General features: G+C 49.9%; 3 protein-coding genes, 5 non-coding genes and 6 pseudogenes across 8 annotated transcripts; all 14 read right to left on the reverse strand.

Annotated features, from left to right (window-relative positions):
- Positions 1–3,078: 3,078 nt before the first annotated feature.
- On the reverse strand, positions 3,079–3,197 carry LOC149369085 (5S ribosomal RNA; annotated as a pseudogene).
- A 2,795-nt stretch (positions 3,198–5,992) lies between these two features.
- LOC149369086 (uncharacterized) lies at positions 5,993–8,000 on the reverse strand. The gene has a single exon (XM_089558242.1). It carries the CDS (start codon positions 7,962–7,964, stop codon positions 6,789–6,791), a length of 1,176 nt encoding a protein of 391 aa, XP_089414368.1. The 5' UTR covers positions 7,965–8,000; the 3' UTR covers positions 5,993–6,788.
- Positions 8,001–8,570: 570 nt separating this feature from the next.
- On the reverse strand, positions 8,571–8,689 carry LOC149369087 (5S ribosomal RNA). Its single transcript, XR_016287366.1, has one exon. It is a non-coding gene; the product is annotated as a 5S ribosomal RNA (ribosomal RNA).
- A 547-nt stretch (positions 8,690–9,236) lies between these two features.
- Positions 9,237–9,355, reverse strand: LOC149369088 (5S ribosomal RNA; annotated as a pseudogene).
- A 548-nt stretch (positions 9,356–9,903) lies between these two features.
- LOC149369089 (5S ribosomal RNA) lies at positions 9,904–10,022 on the reverse strand (annotated as a pseudogene).
- Positions 10,023–12,815: 2,793 nt separating this feature from the next.
- On the reverse strand, positions 12,816–14,823 carry LOC149369090 (uncharacterized). Its single transcript, XM_089558256.1, has one exon. The coding sequence runs from the start codon at positions 14,785–14,787 to the stop codon at positions 13,612–13,614; it is 1,176 nt and encodes a 391-aa protein (XP_089414382.1). The 5' UTR covers positions 14,788–14,823; the 3' UTR covers positions 12,816–13,611.
- Positions 14,824–15,393: 570 nt separating this feature from the next.
- LOC149369091 (5S ribosomal RNA) lies at positions 15,394–15,512 on the reverse strand. The gene has a single exon (XR_016287367.1). It is a non-coding gene; the product is annotated as a 5S ribosomal RNA (ribosomal RNA).
- Positions 15,513–16,057: 545 nt separating this feature from the next.
- Positions 16,058–16,176, reverse strand: LOC149369092 (5S ribosomal RNA; annotated as a pseudogene).
- A 547-nt stretch (positions 16,177–16,723) lies between these two features.
- On the reverse strand, positions 16,724–16,842 carry LOC149369093 (5S ribosomal RNA; annotated as a pseudogene).
- Positions 16,843–19,635: 2,793 nt separating this feature from the next.
- Positions 19,636–21,643, reverse strand: LOC149369094 (uncharacterized). The gene has a single exon (XM_089558270.1). The coding sequence runs from the start codon at positions 21,605–21,607 to the stop codon at positions 20,432–20,434; it is 1,176 nt and encodes a 391-aa protein (XP_089414396.1). The 5' UTR covers positions 21,608–21,643; the 3' UTR covers positions 19,636–20,431.
- Positions 21,644–22,214: 571 nt separating this feature from the next.
- Positions 22,215–22,333, reverse strand: LOC149369095 (5S ribosomal RNA). Its single transcript, XR_016287368.1, has one exon. It is a non-coding gene; the product is annotated as a 5S ribosomal RNA (ribosomal RNA).
- A 547-nt stretch (positions 22,334–22,880) lies between these two features.
- Positions 22,881–22,999, reverse strand: LOC149369096 (5S ribosomal RNA). The gene has a single exon (XR_016287370.1). It is a non-coding gene; the product is annotated as a 5S ribosomal RNA (ribosomal RNA).
- Positions 23,000–23,546: 547 nt separating this feature from the next.
- LOC149369097 (5S ribosomal RNA) lies at positions 23,547–23,665 on the reverse strand. The gene has a single exon (XR_016287371.1). It is a non-coding gene; the product is annotated as a 5S ribosomal RNA (ribosomal RNA).
- A 547-nt stretch (positions 23,666–24,212) lies between these two features.
- On the reverse strand, positions 24,213–24,331 carry LOC149369098 (5S ribosomal RNA; annotated as a pseudogene).
- Between the last annotated feature and the right edge of the window lie 1,015 nt (positions 24,332–25,346).

The following is a 25,346-nucleotide window of genomic DNA, read 5'->3' on the forward strand; positions in this document are numbered from 1 at the left end:
TTTATGTGGTTTCTTTCGGCACGGGCTTTTTCTAAACCAAGCGCTCGTTTCGTTGGCGCTTCCCCTGCAGCCATGTCTTCTGCCCTTGCCCTCACCAGCGCTCCCCGATAACGTTCTTCTTCGATAAGCTGTAACTTTTGTTTGGTTTTTCTTATGTCTTCTATCCATGTACCAGGCGCTCGGCATTCCTGTTTTATCATCTTCTGAAGCAGTGCCTTTAGCTCCATTTCCTCTTTTTTTGCTTCATGACGTATACAGGTGGCTCTTTCTATTGCTTTTAATTTTAAAGTTTCTTTAGTGAGCTCCCACTGCTGCCAAATCCTCATGTTGCTACTTGGTTCTATTTTTGCTATTTCTTCCCTTACAGCTTGGTTATAAAATTCGTCCTGAAGTAGTTTGTCGTTTAACTTCCACATTTCCCACGAAAAAACATTCCCCTTCTTAACAATTCCTATGCAACATTGAACTAAACAGTGGTCAGAAAATGAAACCGGCACTACTCCATAACTATTGCATTTAGGTACAGTATCCGCGGATGCATAAATGCGGTCTAGCCGTGCGTGACTTGAGCCCTCGAATCGTGTGTACTTTACAGCACGCGCTCCTTCAAGACACTCAGCGACATCCTCGAGGTTGCAGTTCACAATCACTCGCAACAACACTTGAGTGCTCTTATCTCGGAAATTTCGGACACTTGTCTTGTCGCGCGCGCTAAGAACACAGTTATAATCGCCCATAACAATCAGCTGTCTGTCCGTGCGAAGCCGTTCTTGGACACTTTCAAAAAACGTGGCTCGGCCATCAACCGAATTAGGAGCGTACAGGCAAACAATGCGCCAGTCAGTGTTGCACAGTGAAAAATCTATGGACACGTATCGACCCGACAAACACGAATAATGACCGTGTACCTCTAGCCCCGGCAACTTCTTGACAAACAGAATACAACCTGCCGATGTGCCCACCGCATGGCTGACAACGGCAAAATATCTAGACGTGAAACGCCGCACCATGCTCCCGGTCTCTTCCTCACCATCGACTTTAGTTTCCTGCACTGCTAATATATCAATGTCTTGCTCCGTTATAAGTCGGTACAGCTGGCTTTGTTTTCTTTTGCCTGCCAGGCCTCTGACATTTAAGGTAGCGACTTTGAACGGAGTTGCGGAAGCCATTTCAACTTAAGAAGAAGGGACCGAAAGCATGGTGCTTACCTCCCGCGCCTAGCATGTCGCTAGACGATGCCGTCGCCGCCGGTGTCATCCGGCGCGAGCACATGGACCTGGTCAGGCGGCGCCTTGCCGCCGCCACGCCTGTCATCCGGAACCTTCGGGCGCGGTCGCAGACTGGGTCGTCGTGCTTGGGGCGTCTTTGTCGGCGGTTCCTCCACGCTGGAATCCGCTGCCTTCTCCCCGTCGGCCTTGGTCTCGGTGTGCGGACGCTTCGCAGGGGTGGTCACGCCGGTGTTCACGCGGGCGTCGGCCTTCTCGTCGCGGTTCTCGCTGGCCGCCTTTGTTTCCACGTCCACGTGCTCTGGCGGGCTCGGGTTTTCTTTGGGCGTCTCCACAGGCGTCGAAGAGAGGTCAGTAGTTAGCGACGCGCTCTCCTGTGCGCCAGCCCCGTCGGCGTTGCTGCTCGAGACAGCTGGTTCAACCCCCGCCGTTTTGCCCGTGTCGTCGATGCCGCTGGCTGCTTCCTCCGCCTCGACGACATCCATGAGCTCTGCGGAGTCGCTCGCCGCTACACGCCCTGTAGCCGACGCGTAGGTGCGCACGCAGTCAGCCTCGGAGTGTCCATAGCGACGGCACTTCGAGCACCTGGGCACCTTACAATCACGGCGCACGTGCCCCGTGCCGCTGCAGCGCAGGCACTGCATCGGCCGCCCTGGCACCACCACGAGAGCCAACTCGCCAGCGACTCGTACCTGGTGGGGCAGGTCATCCACCTTCACGCCTGGCTTCAGTTTGAGGAGCACGGTCCTCGTGGTGGACCCCTTCTCCTTCATGCCGGCGACGCGCCAACGCTCCCGGGTGACTTCGGTCACGTTGCCGAACGCCGCGAATGCCGTACGGATGTCCTCGTCGGCGACGCCGTGAAGCATCCAGTGCAGTCGCAGCTTGACCTGGTGGTCCTCTGGGTCAAAAACGATGCAGCGGCGTCCCTTGACTTCCAGCTCCTTCATGGCGGCCAGTTTCTTTGCGGCGTCAGCGCTGCTGAAGGTCACCGCCCACACGTGGTTTATCTGGTACGCCCCCAACGCCACGACGTCGGGGAGCGCACCAACGTTGGCGAGGGCGTCCCTGAAGTCTTCGACCCTGTAGGGTCGCACACGCACGTCGCCGTGCAGAAAAACCGTGTTTAAAACAACACGTCCGGTGGGCAGGGTAGGCAGAACGATCTCGTATTCCTTATCAGCTTCGCTGGAAAACCTGTTTCCGCGGCCGGCAACGGCCGCTATCGCCGCTCCGTGGGAGCCCATGATTCTGCGTCCGTCACTCACGGTGGCTGGAAGTAGAATGACATGGTATGGCCGATGGCGAGAGACAGTGCTTTCCGAGTCTTTATGTACTGTGTTTGGCCCTCGAGGATGCAAAACTGCGCATGGATACTTCCCTCGCTCGTGGCAACAGCCGCCAAGCGTGCAGTTACCTGCCCTGCGCTTTTCTCAGCCGTTCTGGCGAACCTAAACCACTGCGGCATGCACGGAAAGAGCAGCGGGAGCGAGCCTGTGTTGTTTACACATGGACCGGCAGTGGGTGCGGTGCATGGTGCGGTGGGCGCATATTGTGCGCTTCTGCGCAGTGTTATGCGCACACTGGGCCTCCCAGCTATCTTGGGGCTTTGCTAGAGTTTAATCTGCAGTGTACCCGCCGCGGCAGACGTCAGAATGACAGCCGAGACGCCACGGGTTCGCTTCGAGTTTTGCCACAGTTTCGCGTCCGCACGTACTACACGTTGGACACGTTGCCGATGAGATTGTATTATCGATAACAAAATAACGTCACCTCCTATAGTTGCCTGAGACACTGCGCAACTATGACAGAAAAAAAAAAACGTGAAGGGCGAATAAAAATGCAAAAGAAATGCCATCAGCACTCGGTGTTCCCAGGTGGTCTCCCTCCCAAGTACTGACCGAGCCCAATGCTGCTTAGCTTCGGTGATCGGACGAGAACCGGCGTATTCAACATGGTATGGCCGATTTTTTTTTTTTTTTTGTCTTTATTGCCTGTTTTGACAGATTACAACAGATCATAAACAGATGTTCTGCGCTGCACACTCAAACAACAAGAACGGACATGTGTTTCACTCGCGTGAGAAAATCAAAACTGTCTCAGGGAACACAACTCTCCCATCAACTCGATAACTTCATCTCCAAAACATAGCTCCTTGTACACTTCACGTAGCTTAAATATGTTTTCTTTGAAGTAATCGCGGACAGAACGCGCATCTTCATCACAGTGTCGTACAGCCATCCTGCTTCGCCAAATACTGTGCAGGCCAAGCAGGAAAATTACATCATATTTATAAAGATCCGGCTCTATGTCCAGGAATCGTATCCCATACGGCGTTAGGGGTAAGTCTTTCTTTATTGTACGCTGGAGCACGTCCCAAAAGAGCAGCGCATCCCAGCAATCAATAAAAACGTGTTCTATTGACTCTGGTTTGCGACACAACAAGCAGTCAGCACCCCATGGTAGAAACAATCCCTTTTCCTCCATCCATGTTTTAACCAGCAACGTCCCAGTGTGTAACTTGAAGAAGAACGTCTTCACACCCGCTGGCACCAACATTTTTCGTACTCTTTTTAAAACATTTCCTGCTTGGCCTCCACTATACATAGATCGATAGATTGGCTCTGGGAAGACAGAGTCGAGCAAATCTTTTAACAATTTCTTACGCGTGACATTAGAAAGATATTCCAAACTGAAGCGCGCATTCAGAAACCGGAAAGCAGAGACCACTTCTTTCAAAAACCTACTTGCACTGTATCTCATCCCGTCCACACTGGAAATAACATAGTTTGGCAAAGCCGAAGAAAGCCTCACTTGAATAAATGTCCGCAGGAAAGGGTCGCGTTGATCTCGAAGAAACAGAAATCTTGACACCACCTGCCTCAGGTACAAGTGTGGCAAGGAAAGACCCCCTTTTCTCAAACGCAGAAATAAATTATCACGTTTAGTCCTCTCCCATGAGGACTGCCAAACAAAAACTGCGAAGAGACGATGAAACTTTTGAATGCTAAGTCGAGAGCATGAAAGGACCTGCAACAAATAGCACACTTTTGAAACCAGATATACATTGCATATGTTTGCGCGCGTGAATACAGACAGTTCCTTCCCCGACCATTTCTGTGCACGCGTGGAGAGTTCTTGAATTTTCTCCTTCCAAAAGTCATCGTTATCTCGATACTTGTCAAGAGGTACACCTAGGTATTTGGAAGGAACATGTGACCATTTTACACTTGCATGAAACAAAGGCGCTGATGCCCAATTCCCATGCCAAAGGCCCGCACACTTGTCCAGGTTAACAACGCTATTGGTTACATCACAAAATCTACGAACAACCGACATCGCATGTTCTATGCTGCTGTGGTCACTACAGAAAACTGCCACATCATCGGCATAAGCCAATACTTTAATTTCACATGCTTCCAGTTCGAAACCACGAATACAGCTGTTATTTATTACATTTCGGCAAAGTGGCTCCAGGTACAGAGCGAAAAGTAGCGGTGACATTGGGCAGCCTTGCCGCACGGATGCTCTAACGGCAATTCTGTCTGTGAGCTCTCGGTTAACAACCAGATTCGTGGTGCAGTTGCTATAGGCCATTTTAACCCCTTTTAAAATAACTTCTCCAACACAGACATGTTCAAGGATTTTAAAAAGAATGTCATGACATACACGGTCAAATGCCTTCTCTAAATCAATTTGCAACATTGCGACTCGCCTAAAGTCAGCGTCACAGCATTCCAGTATACTCCGAGTGACATGAACATTCGTGAAGATGGTCCGCCCTTGAATTCCACATGTCTGGTGGGGGCCAACCAAGATGTCCATAACTGATTGTAAACGTTTGGCTAATACTTTCATAAAAATTTTATAATCAACATTAGTAAGCGTTATCGGCCGATAACCTGTAACTTGCTTAAGCTGAGCAGGATTGTCAGTTTTCGGTATAAGTACTGTATGTGCACGAGAAAACGACGGTGGTAAAATACCAGTTCTATATGACTCTTCATAAACGCGTTGCAAAATGAGAGCAGTTTCACGTTTGAACGCCTTATAAAATTCTGCTGTTATCCCGTCAGTACCTGGCGATTTCCCCAAGTGAAGCTCATCAATAGCGCATTCCAATTCCGCTGTTGATAAGTCGGCAGACAGGATGTCAGTGTCTTCACTGGCCAGTCGGGGTAACAGACTTAAAAATTCATCCTGAAAGGCCTGTACATCTGCCGATTTGGAAGCGAACAAATCACGGTAATGCTCACTGAAAGCCTCCCTTATCGCCTTGGGATTGTCTGTCAGAATGCCTTTGTTTTCAATTTCTACGATATCTTTTCTTCTAGCGTATCTTTTTTCTGTCGTCAAATTTCGCCTACTGGGCATATCATCTGCCAGCAAGCGATCTGCTCGTGCACGAATTGCAGCTCCCTGAAACAATGTCGCATCGATAACCTCAAGCTTTGCTTTAACTTCGCTGATAAGGTCACTGTATAGTCCCGGAGCTCTATTTTCCTCTGTAATTAATTCTTTCAACATCTGTTTTAGGTTCTTCTGTTTCGCTTTCTCAGCGTGCTTGATTTCTACGGACCTTTCAATAGCCCTCATTTTGACATCAATTTTGAATTCCTCCCACTTTTCTGCCCAACTTTTTCCATAATTCAACCGAACTTCTTCTAACACGTTCTTTGTTTCTAAAACAAACGAATCGTCCTTTAGTAACTTTGCATTCAGTTTCCACAAGTCCCAGCTGAATTTCGCTTGAGGTGTCACATTCCTGCCAATGGTAAATATGACACAACAGTGATCGCTAAACGTAACCGGTTCGACGATGTAGTTATCGCAAATTGCCGCCAGGTCAAGGGAAACGTAAGCTCTATCTAGCCTAGCATGACTACACCCTTGAAAATGTGTATAATGACGCCTCATTCCGCCCTTTGCAAACTGGGCTACGTCTTGAAGTGAATACTTTTCAATGTTTTCTTTCAAGAAAACAGCACTTTCGCTTTCGGTGACTGTTGAGCCTGATCGGTCATCTGCACTGAGAACACAATTGAAATCCCCTAAAAGAATGACAAGTCTATTGCATTCCAGATACGCACATAGTTCCTGGAAAAACAAAAGTCGTTCACGGGGTTTCGTAGGAGCATACACACAGATAACTCTCAAATATTCCTCCCCGTACAACAGATCACAGAACACAAACCTTCCCCTCGTGCAATACACCACTGCTTGTTCCTCGATATTAAGACTGTTCTTAATTAACAGAACACAGCCCGCTGATGTCCCCACTGCATGACTAGCACGCACGTTATATCGCGGCTTGAACTGCGCAACCATAGCGTCTGTCGCGCTCGCACTCTCTACCTTTGTTTCTTGTACTGCAAGAATGTCCAGGTCTTTCTCATAGAGCAGGCGCCTTAGCTGACATTGTTTACGTCTAGCTGCTAGTCCACGCACGTTTAACGTGCCGCATTTTAAATTTGACGGAAGACAAGCCATGCTGAAAATCCTGAGCACAAAAAGGTACAAGTCCCTTACCAGGCGTACGCCTTACCCTCCGAGAAGGGGCGATTAATCAGCGCTCCTTGCGCTGCGCACGGGAGACGCGGACGATGAACGACACTCAGGCACATACTTCCCCTTGGCCCCGGTGGGTCTGAGCCACTGGCGCTCAAGGCGTTGCGACCTGACCTCGGTGGAAGGTTGTGAAGGGGACGGCAACACCGTCTTGGCACGCTTAGCCGGACCGAAGGTGTCATGTGATGCCCTTTCATCCTCGACTGGCTCCGCTTCGGCGTTCATGGCAGACGCCTGGTCACTCATCGGCGGCGTTTCAGTCGCGTTGCTCAAAGCTCGTTGTTCGTTCGGCGTCTTGCTCGAAGTTTCCATGTTTCCGTTGGAGACGCTTCCCTGTTCCCCAGACGCACTCTTCTTTGGACGGTCATCAGGGGCCGCCGTTTCAGCTTCCTCAACGTCCATGATATCCTGTTTATCATCACAGTCCTCTGAGGCCGCCCCTAGCACATTGGCGTACGTACGTATGCAGTCCTCACGGACATGACCAAAGGCTCGGCACTTAGTGCAGCGGGGCGTCTGGCAGTCGCGGCGGATATGCCCGCGTCTGCGACATCGGAGACAAACAGGCGCCCTACCGGGCACAACCACAAGGACGGAGCCCCCGTAGAATTTGAAAAGATGCGGTAGCTCCTCCGCCGTGACTCCCTCTTTAAGCACCATTCGAGCGACACGTGTTGTCGACTCCGCCGATTCAAATCCTGGAACACACCATTCCTCATGCTGAATTTCCATCACTTCCCCAAACTCGCTCAGGGCCTTCCGTAGAGTCTCACTGGGTATGTGAAATGGCACCCAGTGAATCTTCACCTTGATCTCCTTTCGACAGGGATCAATAATGGCACAGTAACCGCCTTTCACACTCAGGCCCCCGGCCGCAAGTACAGCGTCCTTCGCCTCCTGGGTGCGGAACCTCACGAGCCAGAGGTGGCTCATCTGGTAAGCGCCAATGACGCTGACATCCCTAAGGACGCCGGCATCTTCTAATGGTTGACGAAAGTCCTCTATTCGATACGGACGATTCGAGGTATAACCGTGCAAGAAAACACACAAACGCATACCTTCGTCAGCCGGCAGTGACGGTAGCAGAAAGCGATAACCAGGAGGTGGTCCAGACACCGATTCATCCCGACCAACAAAGGCCGTTGCGACACCTCGCCCGGAGCGAGCCATTTCTGCGTCCGTCTAGCAGGGCAGCCAGAAGCAGAATCTCACATGGTATGGCCGATGGCGAGAGACAGTGCTTTCCGAGTCTTTATGTACTGTGTTTGGCCCTCCAGGATGCAAAACTGCGCATGGATACTTCCCTCGCTCGTGGCAACAGCCGCCAAGCGTGCAGTTACCTGCCCTGCGCTTTTCTCAGCCGTTCTGGCGAACCTAAACCACTGCGGCATGCACGGAAAGAGCAGCGGGAGCGAGCCTGTGTTGTTTACACATGGACCGGCAGTGGGTGCGGTGCATGGTGCGGTGGGCGCATATTGTGCGCTTCTGCGCAGTGTTATGCGCACACTGGGCCTCCCAGCTATCTTGGGGCTTTGCTAGAGTTTAATCTGCAGTGTACCCGCCGCGGCAGACGTCAGAATGACAGCCGAGACGCCACGGGTTCGCTTCGAGTTTTGCCACAGTTTCGCGTCCGCACGTACTACACGTTGGACACGTTGCCGATGAGATTGTATTATCGATAACAAAATAACGTCACCTCCTATAGTTGCCTGAGACACTGCGCAACTATGACAGAAAAAAAAAAAACGTGAAGGGCGAATAAAAATGCAAAAGAAATGCCATCAGCACTCGGTGTTCCCAGGTGGTCTCCCTCCCAAGTACTGACCGAGCCCAATGCTGCTTAGCTTCGGTGATCGGACGAGAACCGGCGTATTCAACATGGTATGGCCGATGGCGAGAGACAGTGCTTTCCGAGTCTTTATGTACTGTGTTTGGCCCTCGAGGATGCAAAACTGCGCATGGATACTTCCCTCGCTCGTGGCAACAGCCGCCAAGCGTGCAGTTACCTGCCCTGCGCTTTTCTCAGCCGTTCTGGCGAACCTAAACCACTGCGGCATGCACGGAAAGAGCAGCGGGAGCGAGCCTGTGTTGTTTACACATGGACCGGCAGTGGGTGCGGTGCATGGTGCGGTGGGCGCATATTGTGCGCTTCTGCGCAGTGTTATGCGCACACTGGGCCTCCCAGCTATCTTGGGGCTTTGCTAGAGTTTAATCTGCAGTGTACCCGCCGCGGCAGACGTCAGAATGACAGCCGAGACGCCACGGGTTCGCTTCGAGTTTTGCCACAGTTTCGCGTCCGCACGTACTACACGTTGGACACGTTGCCGATGAGATTGTATTATCGATAACAAAATAACGTCACCTCCTATAGTTGCCTGAGACACTGCGCAACTATGACAGAAAAAAAAAAAAAACGTGAAGGGCGAATAAAAATGCAAAAGAAAGAATCAGCACTCGGTGTTCCCAGGTGGTCTCCCTCCCAAGTACTGACCGAGCCCAATGCTGCTTAGCTTCGGTGATCGGACGAGAACCGGCGTATTCAACATGGTATGGCCGATGGCGAGAGACAGTGCTTTCCGAGTCTTTATGTACTGTGTTTGGCCCTCGAGGATGCAAAACTGCGCATGGATACTTCCCTCGCTCGTGGCAACAGCCGCCAAGCGTGCAGTTACCTGCCCTGCGCTTTTCTCAGCCGTTCTGGCGAACCTAAACCACTGCGGCATGCACGGAAAGAGCAGCGGGAGCGAGCCTGTGTTGTTTACACATGGACCGGCAGTGGGTGCGGTGCATGGTGCGGTGGGCGCATATTGTGCGCTTCTGCGCAGTGTTATGCGCACACTGGGCCTCCCAGCTATCTTGGGGCTTTGCTAGAGTTTAATCTGCAGTGTACCCGCCGCGGCAGACGTCAGAATGACAGCCGAGACGCCACGGGTTCGCTTCGAGTTTTGCCACAGTTTCGCGTCCGCACGTACTACACGTTGGACACGTTGCCGATGAGATTGTATTATCGATAACAAAATAACGTCACCTCCTATAGTTGCCTGAGACACTGCGCAACTATGACAGAAAAAAAAAAAAACGTGAAGGGCGAATAAAAATGCAAAAGAAATGCCATCAGCACTCGGTGTTCCCAGGTGGTCTCCCTCCCAAGTACTGACCGAGCCCAATGCTGCTTAGCTTCGGTGATCGGACGAGAACCGGCGTATTCAACATGGTATGGCCGATTTTTTTTTTTTTTGTCTTTATTGCCTGTTTTGACAGATTACAACAGATCATAAACAGATGTTCTGCGCTGCACACTCAAACAACAAGAACGGACATGTGTTTCACTCGCGTGAGAAAATCAAAACTGTCTCAGGGAACACAACTCTCCCATCAACTCGATAACTTCATCTCCAAAACATAGCTCCTTGTACACTTCACGTAGCTTAAATATGTTTTCTTTGAAGTAATCGCGGACAGAACGCGCATCTTCATCACAGTGTCGTACAGCCATCCTGCTTCGCCAAATACTGTGCAGGCCAAGCAGGAAAATTACATCATATTTATAAAGATCCGGCTCTATGTCCAGGAATCGTATCCCATACGGCGTTAGGGGTAAGTCTTTCTTTTTTGTACGCTGGAGCACGTCCCAAAAGAGCAGCGCATCCCAGCAATCAATAAAAACGTGTTCTATTGACTCTGGTTTGCGACACAACAAGCAGTCAGCACCCCATGGTAGAAACAATCCCTTTTCCTCCATCCATGTTTTAACCAGCAACGTCCCAGTGTGTAACTTGAAGAAGAACGTCTTCACACCCGCTGGCACCAACATTTTTCGTACTCTTTTTAAAACATTTCCTGCTTGGCCTCCACTATACATAGATCGATAGATTGGCTCTGGGAAGACAGAGTCGAGCAAATCTTTTAACAATTTCTTACGCGTGACATTAGAAAGATATTCCAAACTGAAGCGCGCATTCAGAAACCGGAAAGCAGAGACCACTTCTTTCAAAAACCTACTTGCACTGTATCTCATCCCGTCCACACTGGAAATAACATAGTTTGGCAAAGCCGAAGAAAGCCTCACTTGAATAAATGTCCGCAGGAAAGGGTCGCGTTGATCTCGAAGAAACAGAAATCTTGACACCACCTGCCTCAGGTACAAGTGTGGCAAGGAAAGACCCCCTTTTCTCAAACGCAGAAATAAATTATCACGTTTAGTCCTCTCCCATGAGGACTGCCAAACAAAAACTGCGAAGAGACGATGAAACTTTTGAATGCTAAGTCGAGAGCATGAAAGGACCTGCAACAAATAGCACACTTTTGAAACCAGATATACATTGCATATGTTTGCGCGCGTGAATACAGACAGTTCCTTCCCCGACCATTTCTGTGCACGCGTGGAGAGTTCTTGAATTTTCTCCTTCCAAAAGTCATCGTTATCTCGATACTTGTCAAGAGGTACACCTAGGTATTTGGAAGGAACATGTGACCATTTTACACTTGCATGAAACAAAGGCGCTGATGCCCAATTCCCATGCCAAAGGCCCGCACACTTGTCCAGGTTAACAACGCTATTGGTTACATCACAAAATCTACGAACAACCGACATCGCATGTTCTATGCTGCTGTGGTCACTACAGAAAACTGCCACATCATCGGCATAAGCCAATACTTTAATTTCACATGCTTCCAGTTCGAAACCACGAATACAGCTGTTATTTATGACATTTCGGCAAAGTGGCTCCAGGTACAGAGCGAAAAGTAGCGGTGACATTGGGCAGCCTTGCCGCACGGATGCTCTAACGGCAATTCTGTCTGTGAGCTCTCGGTTAACAACCAGATTCGTGGTGCAGTTGCTATAGGCCATTTTAACCCCTTTTAAAATAACTTCTCCAACACAGACATGTTCAAGGATTTTAAAAAGAATGTCATGACATACACGGTCAAATGCCTTCTCTAAATCAATTTGCAACATTGCGACTCGCCTAAAGTCAGCGTCACAGCATTCCAGTATACTCCGAGTGACATGAACATTCGTGAAGATGGTCCGCCCTTGAATTCCACATGTCTGGTGGGGGCCAACCAAGATGTCGATAACTGATTGTAAACGTTTGGCTAATACTTTCATAAAAATTTTATAATCAACATTAGTAAGCGTTATCGGCCGATAACCTGTAACTTGCTTAAGCTGAGCAGGATTGTCAGTTTTCGGTATAAGTACTGTATGTGCACGAGAAAACGACGGTGGTAAAATACCAGTTCTATATGACTCTTCATAAACGCGTTGCAAAATGAGAGCAGTTTCACGTTTGAACGCCTTATAAAATTCTGCTGTTATCCCGTCAGTACCTGGCGATTTCCCCAAGTGAAGCTCATCAATAGCGCATTCCAATTCCGCTGTTGATAAGTCGGCAGACAGGATGTCAGTGTCTTCACTGGTCAGTCGGGGTAACAGACTTAAAAATTCATCCTGAAAGGCCTGTACATCTGCCGATTTGGAAGCGAACAAATCACGGTAATGCTCACTGAAAGCCTCCCTTATCGCCTTGGGATTGTCTGTCAGAATGCCTTTGTTTTCAATTTCTACGATATCTTTTCTTCTAGCGTATCTTTTTTCTGTCGTCAAATTTCGCCTACTGGGCATATCATCTGCCAGCAAGCGATCTGCTCGTGCACGAATTGCAGCTCCCTGAAACAATGTCGCATCGATAACCTCAAGCTTTGCTTTAACTTCGCTGATAAGGTCACTGTATAGTCCCGGAGCTCTATTTTCCTCTGTAATTAATTCTTTCAACATCTGTTTTAGGTTCTTCTGTTTCGCTTTCTCAGCGTGCTTGATTTCTACGGACCTTTCAATAGCCCTCATTTTGACATCAATTTTGAATTCCTCCCACTTTTCTGCCCAACTTTTTCCATAATTCAACCGAACTTCTTCTAACACGTTCTTTGTTTCTAAAACAAACGAATCGTCCTTTAGTAACTTTGCATTCAGTTTCCACAAGTCCCAGCTGAATTTCGCTTGAGGTGTCACATTCCTGCCAATGGTAAATATGACACAACAGTGATCGCTAAACGTAACCGGTTCGACGATGTAGTTATCGCAAATTGCCGCCAGGTCAAGGGAAACGTAAGCTCTATCTAGCCTAGCATGACTACACCCTTGAAAATGTGTATAATGACGCCTCATTCCGCCCTTTGCAAACTGGGCTACGTCTTGAAGTGAATACTTTTCAATGTTTTCTTTCAAGAAAACAGCACTTTCGCTTTCGGTGACTGTTGAGCCTGATCGGTCATCTGCACTGAGAACACAATTGAAATCCCCTAAAAGAATGACAAGTCTATTGCATTCCAGATACGCACATAGTTCCTGGAAAAACAAAAGTCGTTCACGGGGTTTCGTAGGAGCATACACACAGATAACTCTCAAATATTCCTCCCCGTACAACAGATCACAGAACACAAACCTTCCCCTCGTGCAATACACCACTGCTTGTTCCTCGATATTAAGACTGTTCTTAATTAACAGAACACAGCCCGCTGATGTCCCCACTGCATGACTAGCACGCACGTTATATCGCGGCTTGAACTGCGCAACCATAGCGTCTGTCGCGCTCGCACTCTCTACCTTTGTTTCTTGTACTGCAAGAATGTCCAGGTCTTTCTCATAGAGCAGGCGCCTTAGCTGACATTGTTTACGTCTAGCTGCTAGTCCACGCACGTTTAACGTGCCGCATTTTAAATTTGACGGAAGACAAGCCATGCTGAAAATCCTGAGCACAAAAAGGTACAAGTCCCTTACCAGGCGTACGCCTTACCCTCCGAGAAGGGGCGATTAATCAGCGCTCCTTGCGCTGCGCACGGGAGACGCGGACGATGAACGACACTCAGGCACATACTTCCCCTTGGCCCCGGTGGGTCTGAGCCACTGGCGCTCAAGGCGTTGCGACCTGACCTCGGTGGAAGGTTGTGAAGGGGACGGCAACACCGTCTTGGCACGCTTAGCCGGACCGAAGGTGTCATGTGATGCCCTTTCATCCTCGACTGGCTCCGCTTCGGCGTTCATGGCAGACGCCTGGTCACTCATCGGCGGCGTTTCAGTCGCGTTGCTCAAAGCTCGTTGTTCGTTCGGCGTCTTGCTCGAAGTTTCCATGTTTCCGTTGGAGACGCTTCCCTGTTCCCCAGACGCACTCTTCTTTGGACGGTCATCAGGGGCCGCCGTTTCAGCTTCCTCAACGTCCATGATATCCTGTTTATCATCACAGTCCTCTGAGGCCGCCCCTAGCACATTGGCGTACGTACGTATGCAGTCCTCACGGACATGACCAAAGGCTCGGCACTTAGTGCAGCGGGGCGTCTGGCAGTCGCGGCGGATATGCCCGCGTCTGCGACATCGGAGACAAACAGGCGCCCTACCGGGCACAACCACAAGGACGGAGCCCCCGTAGAATTTGAAAAGATGCGGTAGCTCCTCCGCCGTGACTCCCTCTTTAAGCACCATTCGAGCGACACGTGTTGTCGACTCCGCCGATTCAAATCCTGGAACACACCATTCCTCATGCTGAATTTCCATCACTTCCCCAAACTCGCTCAGGGCCTTCCGTAGAGTCTCACTGGGTATGTGAAATGGCACCCAGTGAATCTTCACCTTGATCTCCTTTCGACAGGGATCAATAATGGCACAGTAACCGCCTTTCACACTCAGGCCCCCGGCCGCAAGTACAGCGTCCTTCGCCTCCTGGGTGCGGAACCTCACGAGCCAGAGGTGGCTCATCTGGTAAGCGCCAATGACGCTGACATCCCTAAGGACGCCGGCATCTTCTAATGGTTGACGAAAGTCCTCTATTCGATACGGACGATTCGAGGTATAACCGTGCAAGAAAACACACAAACGCATACCTTCGTCAGCCGGCAGTGACGGTAGCAGAAAGCGATAACCAGGAGGTGGTCCAGACACCGATTCATCCCGACCAACAAAGGCCGTTGCGACACCTCGCCCGGAGCGAGCCATTTCTGCGTCCGTCTAGCAGGGCAGCCAGAAGCAGAATCTCACATGGTATGGCCGATGGCGAGAGACAGTGCTTTCCGAGTCTTTATGTACTGTGTTTGGCCCTCCAGGATGCAAAACTGCGCATGGATACTTCCCTCGCTCGTGGCAACAGCCGCCAAGCGTGCAGTTACCTGCCCTGCGCTTTTCTCAGCCGTTCTGGCGAACCTAAACCACTGCGGCATGCACGGAAAGAGCAGCGGGAGCGAGCCTGTGTTGTTTACACATGGACCGGCAGTGGGTGCGGTGCATGGTGCGGTGGGCGCATATTGTGCGCTTCTGCGCAGTGTTATGCGCACACTGGGCCTCCCAGCTATCTTGGGGCTTTGCTAGAGTTTAATCTGCAGTGTACCCGCCGCGGCAGACGTCAGAATGACAGCCGACACGCCACGGGTTCGCTTCGAGTTTTGCCACAGTTTCGCGTCCGCACGTACTACACGTTGGACACGTTGCCGATGAGATTGTATTATCGATAACAAAATAACGTCACCTCCTATAGTTGCCTGAGACACTGCGCAACTATGACAGAAAAAAAAAAAACGTGAAGGGCGAATAAAAATGCAAAAGAAATGCCATCAGCACTCGGTGTTCCCAGGTGGTCTCCCTCCCAAGTACTGACCGAGCCCAATGCTGCTTAGCTTCGGTGATCGGACGAGAACCGGCGTATTCAACATGGTATGGCCGATGGCGAGAGACAGTGCTTTCCGAGTCTTTATGTACTGTGTTTGGCCCTCGAGGATGCAAAACTGCGCATGGATACTTCCCTCGCTCGTGGCAACAGCCGCCAAGCGTGCAGTTACCTGCCCTGCGCTTTTCTCAGCCGTTCTGGCGAACCTAAACCACTGCGGCATGCACGGAAAGAGCAGCGGGAGCGAGCCTGTGTTGTTTACACATGGACCGGCAGTGGGTGCGGTGCATGGTGCGGTGGGCGCATATTGTGCGCTTCTGCGCAGTGTTATGCGCACACTGGGCCTCCCAGCTATCTTGGGGCTTTGCTAGAGTTTAATCTGCAGTGTACCCGCCGCGGCAGACGTCAGAATGACAGCCGAGACGCCACGGGTTCGCTTCGAGTTTTGCCACAGTTTCGCGTCCGCACGTACTACACGTTGGACACGTTGCCGATGAGATTGTATTATCGATAACAAAATAACGTCACCTCCTTTAGTTGCCTGAGACACTGCGCAACTATGACAGAAAAAAAAAAAACGTGAAGGGCGAATAAAAATGCAAAAGAAAGAATCAGCACTCGGTGTTCCCAGGTGGTCTCCCTCCCAAGTACTGACCGAGCCCAATGCTGCTTAGCTTCGGTGATCGGACGAGAACCGGCGTATTCAACATGGTATGGCCGATGGCGAGAGACAGTGCTTTCCGAGTCTTTATGTACTGTGTTTGGCCCTCGAGGATGCAAAACTGCGCATGGATACTTCCCTCGCTCGTGGCAACAGCCGCCAAGCGTGCAGTTACCTGCCCTGCGCTTTTCTCAGCCGTTCTGGCGAACCTAAACCACTGCGGCATGCACGGAAAGAGCAGCGGGAGCGAGCCTGTGTTGTTTACACATGGACCGGCAGTGGGTGCGGTGCATGGTGCGGTGGGCGCATATTGTGCGCTTCTGCGCAGTGTTATGCGCACACTGGGCCTCCCAGCTATCTTGGGGCTTTGCTAGAGTTTAATCTGCAGTGTACCCGCCGCGGCAGACGTCAGAATGACAGCCGAGACGCCACGGGTTCGCTTCGAGTTTTGCCACAGTTTCGCGTCCGCACGTACTACACGTTGGACACGTTGCCGATGAGATTGTATTATCGATAACAAAATAACGTCACCTCCTATAGTTGCCTGAGACACTGCGCAACTATGACAGAAAAAAAAAAAACGTGAAGGGCGAATAAAAATGCAAAAGAAATGCCATCAGCACTCGGTGTTCCCAGGTGGTCTCCCTCCCAAGTACTGACCGAGCCCAATGCTGCTTAGCTTCGGTGATCGGACGAGAACCGGCGTATTCAACATGGTATGGCCGATTTTTTTTTTTTTTGTCTTTATTGCCTGTTTTGACAGATTACAACAGATCATAAACAGATGTTCTGCGCTGCACACTCAAACAACAAGAACGGACATGTGTTTCACTCGCGTGAGAAAATCAAAACTGTCTCAGGGAACACAACTCTCCCATCAACTCGATAACTTCATCTCCAAAACATAGCTCCTTGTACACTTCACGTAGCTTAAATATGTTTTCTTTGAAGTAATCGCGGACAGAACGCGCATCTTCATCACAGTGTCGTACAGCCATCCTGCTTCGCCAAATACTGTGCAGGCCAAGCAGGAAAATTACATCATATTTATAAAGATCCGGCTCTATGTCCAGGAATCGTATCCCATACGGCGTTAGGGGTAAGTCTTTCTTTATTGTACGCTGGAGCACGTCCCAAAAGAGCAGCGCATCCCAGCAATCAATAAAAACGTGTTCTATTGACTCTGGTTTGCGACACAACAAGCAGTCAGCACCCCATGGTAGAAACAATCCCTTTTCCTCCATCCATGTTTTAACCAGCAACGTCCCAGTGTGTAACTTGAAGAAGAACGTCTTCACACCCGCTGGCACCAACATTTTTCGTACTCTTTTTAAAACATTTCCTGCTTGGCCTCCACTATACATAGATCGATAGATTGGCTCTGGGAAGACAGAGTCGAGCAAATCTTTTAACAATTTCTTACGCGTGACATTAGAAAGATATTCCAAACTGAAGCGCGCATTCAGAAACCGGAAAGCAGAGACCACTTCTTTCAAAAACCTACTTGCACTGTATCTCATCCCGTCCACACTGGAAATAACATAGTTTGGCAAAGCCGAAGAAAGCCTCACTTGAATAAATGTCCGCAGGAAAGGGTCGCGTTGATCTCGAAGAAACAGAAATCTTGACACCACCTGCCTCAGGTACAAGTGTGGCAAGGAAAGACCCCCTTTTCTCAAACGCAGAAATAAATTATCACGTTTAGTCCTCTCCCATGAGGACTGCCAAACAAAAACTGCGAAGAGACGATGAAACTTTTGAATGCTAAGTCGAGAGCATGAAAGGACCTGCAACAAATAGCACAATTTTGAAACCAGATATACATTGCATATGTTTGCGCGCGTGAATACAGACAGTTCCTTCCCCGACCATTTCTGTGCACGCGTGGAGAGTTCTTGAATTTTCTCCTTCCAAAAGTCATCGTTATCTCGATACTTGTCAAGAGGTACACCTAGGTATTTGGAAGGAACATGTGACCATTTTACACTTGCATGAAACAAAGGCGCTGATGCCCAATTCCCATGCCAAAGGCCCGCACACTTGTCCAGGTTAACAACGCTATTGGTTACATCACAAAATCTACGAACAACCGACATCGCATGTTCTATGCTGCTGTGGTCACTACAGAAAACTGCCACATCATCGGCATAAGCCAATACTTTAATTTCACATGCTTCCAGTTCGAAACCACGAATACAGCTGTTATTTATTACATTTCGGCAAAGTGGCTCCAGGTACAGAGCGAAAAGTAGCGGTGACATTGGGCAGCCTTGCCGCACGGATGCTCTAACGGCAATTCTGTCTGTGAGCTCTCGGTTAACAACCAGATTCGTGGTGCAGTTGCTATAGGCCATTTTAACCCCTTTTAAAATAACTTCTCCAACACAGACATGTTCAAGGATTTTAAAAAGAATGTCATGACATACACGGTCAAATGCCTTCTCTAAATCAATTTGCAACATTGCGACTCGCCTAAAGTCAGCGTCACAGCATTCCAGTATACTCCGAGTGACATGAACATTCGTGAAGATGGTCCGCCCTTGAATTCCACATGTCTGGTGGGGGCCAACCAAGATGTCGATAACTGATTGTAAACGTTTGGCTAATACTTTCATAAAAATTTTATAATCAACATTAGTAAGCGTTATCGGCCGATAACCTGTAACTTGCTTAAGCTGAGCAGGATTGTCAGTTTTCGGTATAAGTACTGTATGTGCACGAGAAAACGACGGTGGTAAAATACCAGTTCTATATGACTCTTCATAAACGCGTTGCAAAATGAGAGCAGTTTCACGTTTGAACGCCTTATAAAATTCTGCTGTTATCCCGTCAGTACCTGGCGATTTCCCCAAGTGAAGCTCATCAATAGCGCATTCCAATTCCGCTGTTGATAAGTCGGCAGACAGGATGTCAGTGTCTTCACTGGTCAGTCGGGGTAACAGACTTAAAAATTCATCCTGAAAGGCCTGTACATCTGCCGATTTGGAAGCGAACAAATCACGGTAATGCTCACTGAAAGCCTCCCTTATCGCCTTGGGATTGTCTGTCAGAATGCCTTTGTTTTCAATTTCTACGATATCTTTTCTTCTAGCGTATCTTTTTTCTGTCGTCAAATTTCGCCTACTGGGCATATCATCTGCCAGCAAGCGATCTGCTCGTGCACGAATTGCAGCTCCCTGAAACAATGTCGCATCGATAACCTCAAGCTTTGCTTTAACTTCGCTGATAAGGTCACTGTATAGTCCCGGAGCTCTATTTTCCTCTGTAATTAATTCTTTCAACATCTGTTTTAGGTTCTTCTGTTTCGCTTTCTCAGCGTGCTTGATTTCTACGGACCTTTCAATAGCCCTCATTTTGACATCAATTTTGAATTCCTCCCACTTTTCTGCCCAACTTTTTCCATAATTCAACCGAACTTCTTCTAACACGTTCTTTGTTTCTAAAACAAACGAATCGTCCTTTAGTAACTTTGCATTCAGTTTCCACAAGTCCCAGCTGAATTTCGCTTGAGGTGTCACATTCCTGCCAATGGTAAATATGACACAACAGTGATCGCTAAACGTAACCGGTTCGACGATGTAGTTATCGCAAATTGCCGCCAGGTCAAGGGAAACGTAAGCTCTATCTAGCCTAGCATGACTACACCCTTGAAAATGTGTATAATGACGCCTCATTCCGCCCTTTGCAAACTGGGCTACGTCTTGAAGTGAATACTTTTCAATGTTTTCTTTCAAGAAAACAGCACTTTCGCTTTCGGTGACTGTTGAGCCTGATCGGTCATCTGCACTGAGAACACAATTGAAATCCCCTAAAAGAATGACAAGTCTATTGCATTCCAGATACGCACATAGTTCCTGGAAAAACAAAAGTCGTTCACGGGGTTTCGTAGGAGCATACACACAGATAACTCTCAAATATTCCTCCCCGTACAACAGATCACAGAACACAAACCTTCCCCTCGTGCAATACACCACTGCTTGTTCCTCGATATTAAGACTGTTCTTAATTAACAGAACACAGCCCGCTGATGTCCCCACTGCATGACTAGCACGCACGTTATATCGCGGCTTGAACTGCGCAACCATAGCGTCTGTCGCGCTCGCACTCTCTACCTTTGTTTCTTGTACTGCAAGAATGTCCAGGTCTTTCTCATAGAGCAGGCGCCTTAGCTGACATTGTTTACGTCTAGCTGCTAGTCCACGCACGTTTAACGTGCCGCATTTTAAATTTGACGGAAGACAAGCCATGCTGAAAATCCTGAGCACAAAAAGGTACAAGTCCCTTACCAGGCGTACGCCTTACCCTCCGAGAAGGGGCGATTAATCAGCGCTCCTTGCGCTGCGCACGGGAGACGCGGACGATGAACGACACTCAGGCACATACTTCCCCTTGGCCCCGGTGGGTCTGAGCCACTGGCGCTCAAGGCGTTGCGACCTGACCTCGGTGGAAGGTTGTGAAGGGGACGGCAACACCGTCTTGGCACGCTTAGCCGGACCGAAGGTGTCATGTGATGCCCTTTCATCCTCGACTGGCTCCGCTTCGGCGTTCATGGCAGACGCCTGGTCACTCATCGGCGGCGTTTCAGTCGCGTTGCTCAAAGCTCGTTGTTCGTTCGGCGTCTTGCTCGAAGTTTCCATGTTTCCGTTGGAGACGCTTCCCTGTTCCCCAGACGCACTCTTCTTTGGACGGTCATCAGGGGCCGCCGTTTCAGCTTCCTCAACGTCCATGATATCCTGTTTATCATCACAGTCCTCTGAGGCCGCCCCTAGCACATTGGCGTACGTACGTATGCAGTCCTCACGGACATGACCAAAGGCTCGGCACTTAGTGCAGCGGGGCGTCTGGCAGTCGCGGCGGATATGCCCGCGTCTGCGACATCGGAGACAAACAGGCGCCCTACCGGGCACAACCACAAGGACGGAGCCCCCGTAGAATTTGAAAAGATGCGGTAGCTCCTCCGCCGTGACTCCCTCTTTAAGCACCATTCGAGCGACACGTGTTGTCGACTCCGCCGATTCAAATCCTGGAACACACCATTCCTCATGCTGAATTTCCATCACTTCCCCAAACTCGCTCAGGGCCTTCCGTAGAGTCTCACTGGGTATGTGAAATGGCACCCAGTGAATCTTCACCTTGATCTCCTTTCGACAGGGATCAATAATGGCACAGTAACCGCCTTTCACACTCAGGCCCCCGGCCGCAAGTACAGCGTCCTTCGCCTCCTGGGTGCGGAACCTCACGAGCCAGAGGTGGCTCATCTGGTAAGCGCCAATGACGCTGACATCCCTAAGGACGCCGGCATCTTCTAATGGTTGACGAAAGTCCTCTATTCGATACGGACGATTCGAGGTATAACCGTGCAAGAAAACACACAAACGCATACCTTCGTCAGCCGGCAGTGACGGTAGCAGAAAGCGATAACCAGGAGGTGGTCCAGACACCGATTCATCCCGACCAACAAAGGCCGTTGCGACACCTCGCCCGGAGCGAGCCATTTCTGCGTCCGTCTAGCAGGGCAGCCAGAAGCAGAATCTCACATGGTATGGCCGATGGCGAGAGACAGTGCTTTCCGAGTCTTTATGTACTGTGTTTGGCCCTCCAGGATGCAAAACTGCGCATGGATACTTCCCTCGCTCGTGGCAACAGCCGCCAAGCGTGCAGTTACCTGCCCTGCGCTTTTCTCAGCCGTTCTGGCGAACCTAAACCACTGCGGCATGCACGGAAAGAGCAGCGGGAGCGAGCCTGTGTTGTTTACACATGGACCGGCAGTGGGTGCGGTGCATGGTGCGGTGGGCGCATATTGTGCGCTTCTGCGCAGTGTTATGCGCACACTGGGCCTCCCAGCTATCTTGGGGCTTTGCTAGAGTTTAATCTGCAGTGTACCCGCCGCGGCAGACGTCAGAATGACAGCCGAGACGCCACGGGTTCGCTTCGAGTTTTGCCACAGTTTCGCGTCCGCACGTACTACACGTTGGACACGTTGCCGATGAGATTGTATTATCGATAACAAAATAACGTCACCTCCTATAGTTGCCTGAGACACTGCGCAACTATGACAGAAAAAAAAAAAAACGTGAAGGGCGAATAAAAATGCAAAAGAAATGCCATCAGCACTCGGTGTTCCCAGGTGGTCTCCCTCCCAAGTACTGACCGAGCCCAATGCTGCTTAGCTTCGGTGATCGGACGAGAACCGGCGTATTCAACATGGTATGGCCGATGGCGAGAGACAGTGCTTTCCGAGTCTTTATGTACTGTGTTTGGCCCTCGAGGATGCAAAACTGCGCATGGATACTTCCCTCGCTCGTGGCAACAGCCGCCAAGCGTGCAGTTACCTGCCCTGCGCTTTTCTCAGCCGTTCTGGCGAACCTAAACCACTGCGGCATGCACGGAAAGAGCAGCGGGAGCGAGCCTGTGTTGTTTACACATGGACCGGCAGTGGGTGCGGTGCATGGTGCGGTGGGCGCATATTGTGCGCTTCTGCGCAGTGTTATGCGCACACTGGGCCTCCCAGCTATCTTGGGGCTTTGCTAGAGTTTAATCTGCAGTGTACCCGCCGCGGCAGACGTCAGAATGACAGCCGAGACGCCACGGGTTCGCTTCGAGTTTTGCCACAGTTTCGCGTCCGCACGTACTACACGTTGGACACGTTGCCGATGAGATTGTATTATCGATAACAAAATAACGTCACCTCCTATAGTTGCCTGAGACACTGCGCAACTATGACAGAAAAAAAAAAAACGTGAAGGGCGAATAAAAATGCAAAAGAAATGCCATCAGCACTCGGTGTTCCCAGGTGGTCTCCCTCCCAAGTACTGACCGAGCCCAATGCTGCTTAGCTTCGGTGATCGGACGAGAACCGGCGTATTCAACATGGTATGGCCGATGGCGAGAGACAGTGCTTTCCGAGTCTTTATGTACTGTGTTTGGCCCTCGAGGATGCAAAACTGCGCATGGATACTTCCCTCGCTCGTGGCAACAGCCGCCAAGCGTGCAGTTACCTGCCCTGCGCTTTTCTCAGCCGTTCTGGCGAACCTAAACCACTGCGGCATGCACGGAAAGAGCAGCGGGAGCGAGCCTGTGTTGTTTACACATGGACCGGCAGTGGGTGCGGTGCATGGTGCGGTGGGCGCATATTGTGCGCTTCTGCGCAGTGTTATGCGCACACTGGGCCTCCCAGCTATCTTGGGGCTTTGCTAGAGTTTAATCTGCAGTGTACCCGCCGCGGCAGACGTCAGAATGACAGCCGAGACGCCACGGGTTCGCTTCGAGTTTTGCCACAGTTTCGCGTCCGCACGTACTACACGTTGGACACGTTGCCGATGAGATTGTATTATCGATAACAAAATAACGTCACCTCCTATAGTTGCCTGAGACACTGCGCAACTATGACAGAAAAAAAAAAAACGTGAAGGGCGAATAAAAATGCAAAAGAAATGCCATCAGCACTCGGTGTTCCCAGGTGGTCTCCCTCCCAAGTACTGACCGAGCCCAATGCTGCTTAGCTTCGGTGATCGGACGAGAACCGGCGTATTCAACATGGTATGGCCGATGGCGAGAGACAGTGCTTTCCGAGTCTTTATGTACTGTGTTTGGCCCTCGAGGATGCAAAACTGCGCATGGATACTTCCCTCGCTCGTGGCAACAGCCGCCAAGCGTGCAGTTACCTGCCCTGCGCTTTTCTCAGCCGTTCTGGCGAACCTAAACCACTGCGGCATGCACGGAAAGAGCAGCGGGAGCGAGCCTGTGTTGTTTACACATGGACCGGCAGTGGGTGCGGTGCATGGTGCGGTGGGCGCATATTGTGCGCTTCTGCGCAGTGTTATGCGCACACTGGGCCTCCCAGCTATCTTGGGGCTTTGCTAGAGTTTAATCTGCAGTGTACCCGCCGCGGCAGACGTCAGAATGACAGCCGAGACGCCACGGGTTCGCTTCGAGTTTTGCCACAGTTTCGCGTCCGCACGTACTACACGTTGGACACGTTGCCGATGAGATTGTATTATCGATAACAAAATAACGTCACCTCCTATAGTTGCCTGAGACACTGCGCAACTATGACAGAAAAAAAAAAAACGTGAAGGGCGAATAAAAATGCAAAAGAAATGCCATCAGCACTCGGTGTTCCCAGGTGGTCTCCCTCCCAAGTACTGACCGAGCCCAATGCTGCTTAGCTTCGGTGATCGGACGAGAACCGGCGTATTCAACATGGTATGGCCGATTTTTTTTTTTTTGTCTTTATTACCTGTTTTGACAGATTACAACAGATCATAAACAGATGTTCTGCGCTGCACACTCAAACAACAAGAACGGACATGTGTTTCACTCGCGTGAGAAAATCAAAACTGTCTCAGGGAACACAACTCTCCCATCAACTCGATAACTTCATCTCCAAAACATAGCTCCTTGTACACTTCACGTAGCTTAAATATGTTTTCTTTGAAGTAATCGCGGACAGAACGCGCATCTTCATCACAGTGTCGTACAGCCATCCTGCTTCGCCAAATACTGTGCAGGCCAAGCAGGAAAATTACATCATATTTATAAAGATCCGGCTCTATGTCCAGGAATCGTATCCCATACGGCGTTAGGGGTAAGTCTTTCTTTATTGTACGCTGGAGCACGTCCCAAAAGAGCAGCGCATCCCAGCAATCAATAAAAACGTGTTCTATTGACTCTGGTTTGCGACACAACAAGCAGTCAGCACCCCATGGTAGAAACAATCCCTTTTCCTCCATCCATGTTTTAACCAGCAACGTCCCAGTGTGTAACTTGAAGAAGAACGTCTTCACACCCGCTGGCACCAACATTTTTCGTACTCTTTTTAAAACATTTCCTGCTTGGCCTCCACTATACATAGATCGATAGATTGGCTCTGGGAAGACAGAGTCGAGCAAATCTTTTAACAATTTCTTACGCGTGACATTAGAAAGATATTCCAAACTGAAGCGCGCATTCAGAAACCGGAAAGCAGAGACCACTTCTTTCAAAAACCTACTTGCACTGTATCTCATCCCGTCCACACTGGAAATAACATAGTTTGGCAAAGCCGAAGAAAGCCTCACTTGAATAAATGTCCGCAGGAAAGGGTCGCGTTGATCTCGAAGAAACAGAAATCTTGACACCACCTGCCTCAGGTACAAGTGTGGCAAGGAAAGACCCCCTTTTCTCAAACGCAGAAATAAATTATCACGTTTAGTCCTCTCCCATGAGGACTGCCAAACAAAAACTGCGAAGAGA

Source organism: Amblyomma mixtum, chromosome 1 (genome assembly GCF_055824585.1).
Source record: "Amblyomma mixtum isolate Tamu chromosome 1, ASM5582458v1, whole genome shotgun sequence".
Classification (NCBI taxonomy): Eukaryota; Metazoa; Arthropoda; class Arachnida; order Ixodida; family Ixodidae; genus Amblyomma; species Amblyomma mixtum.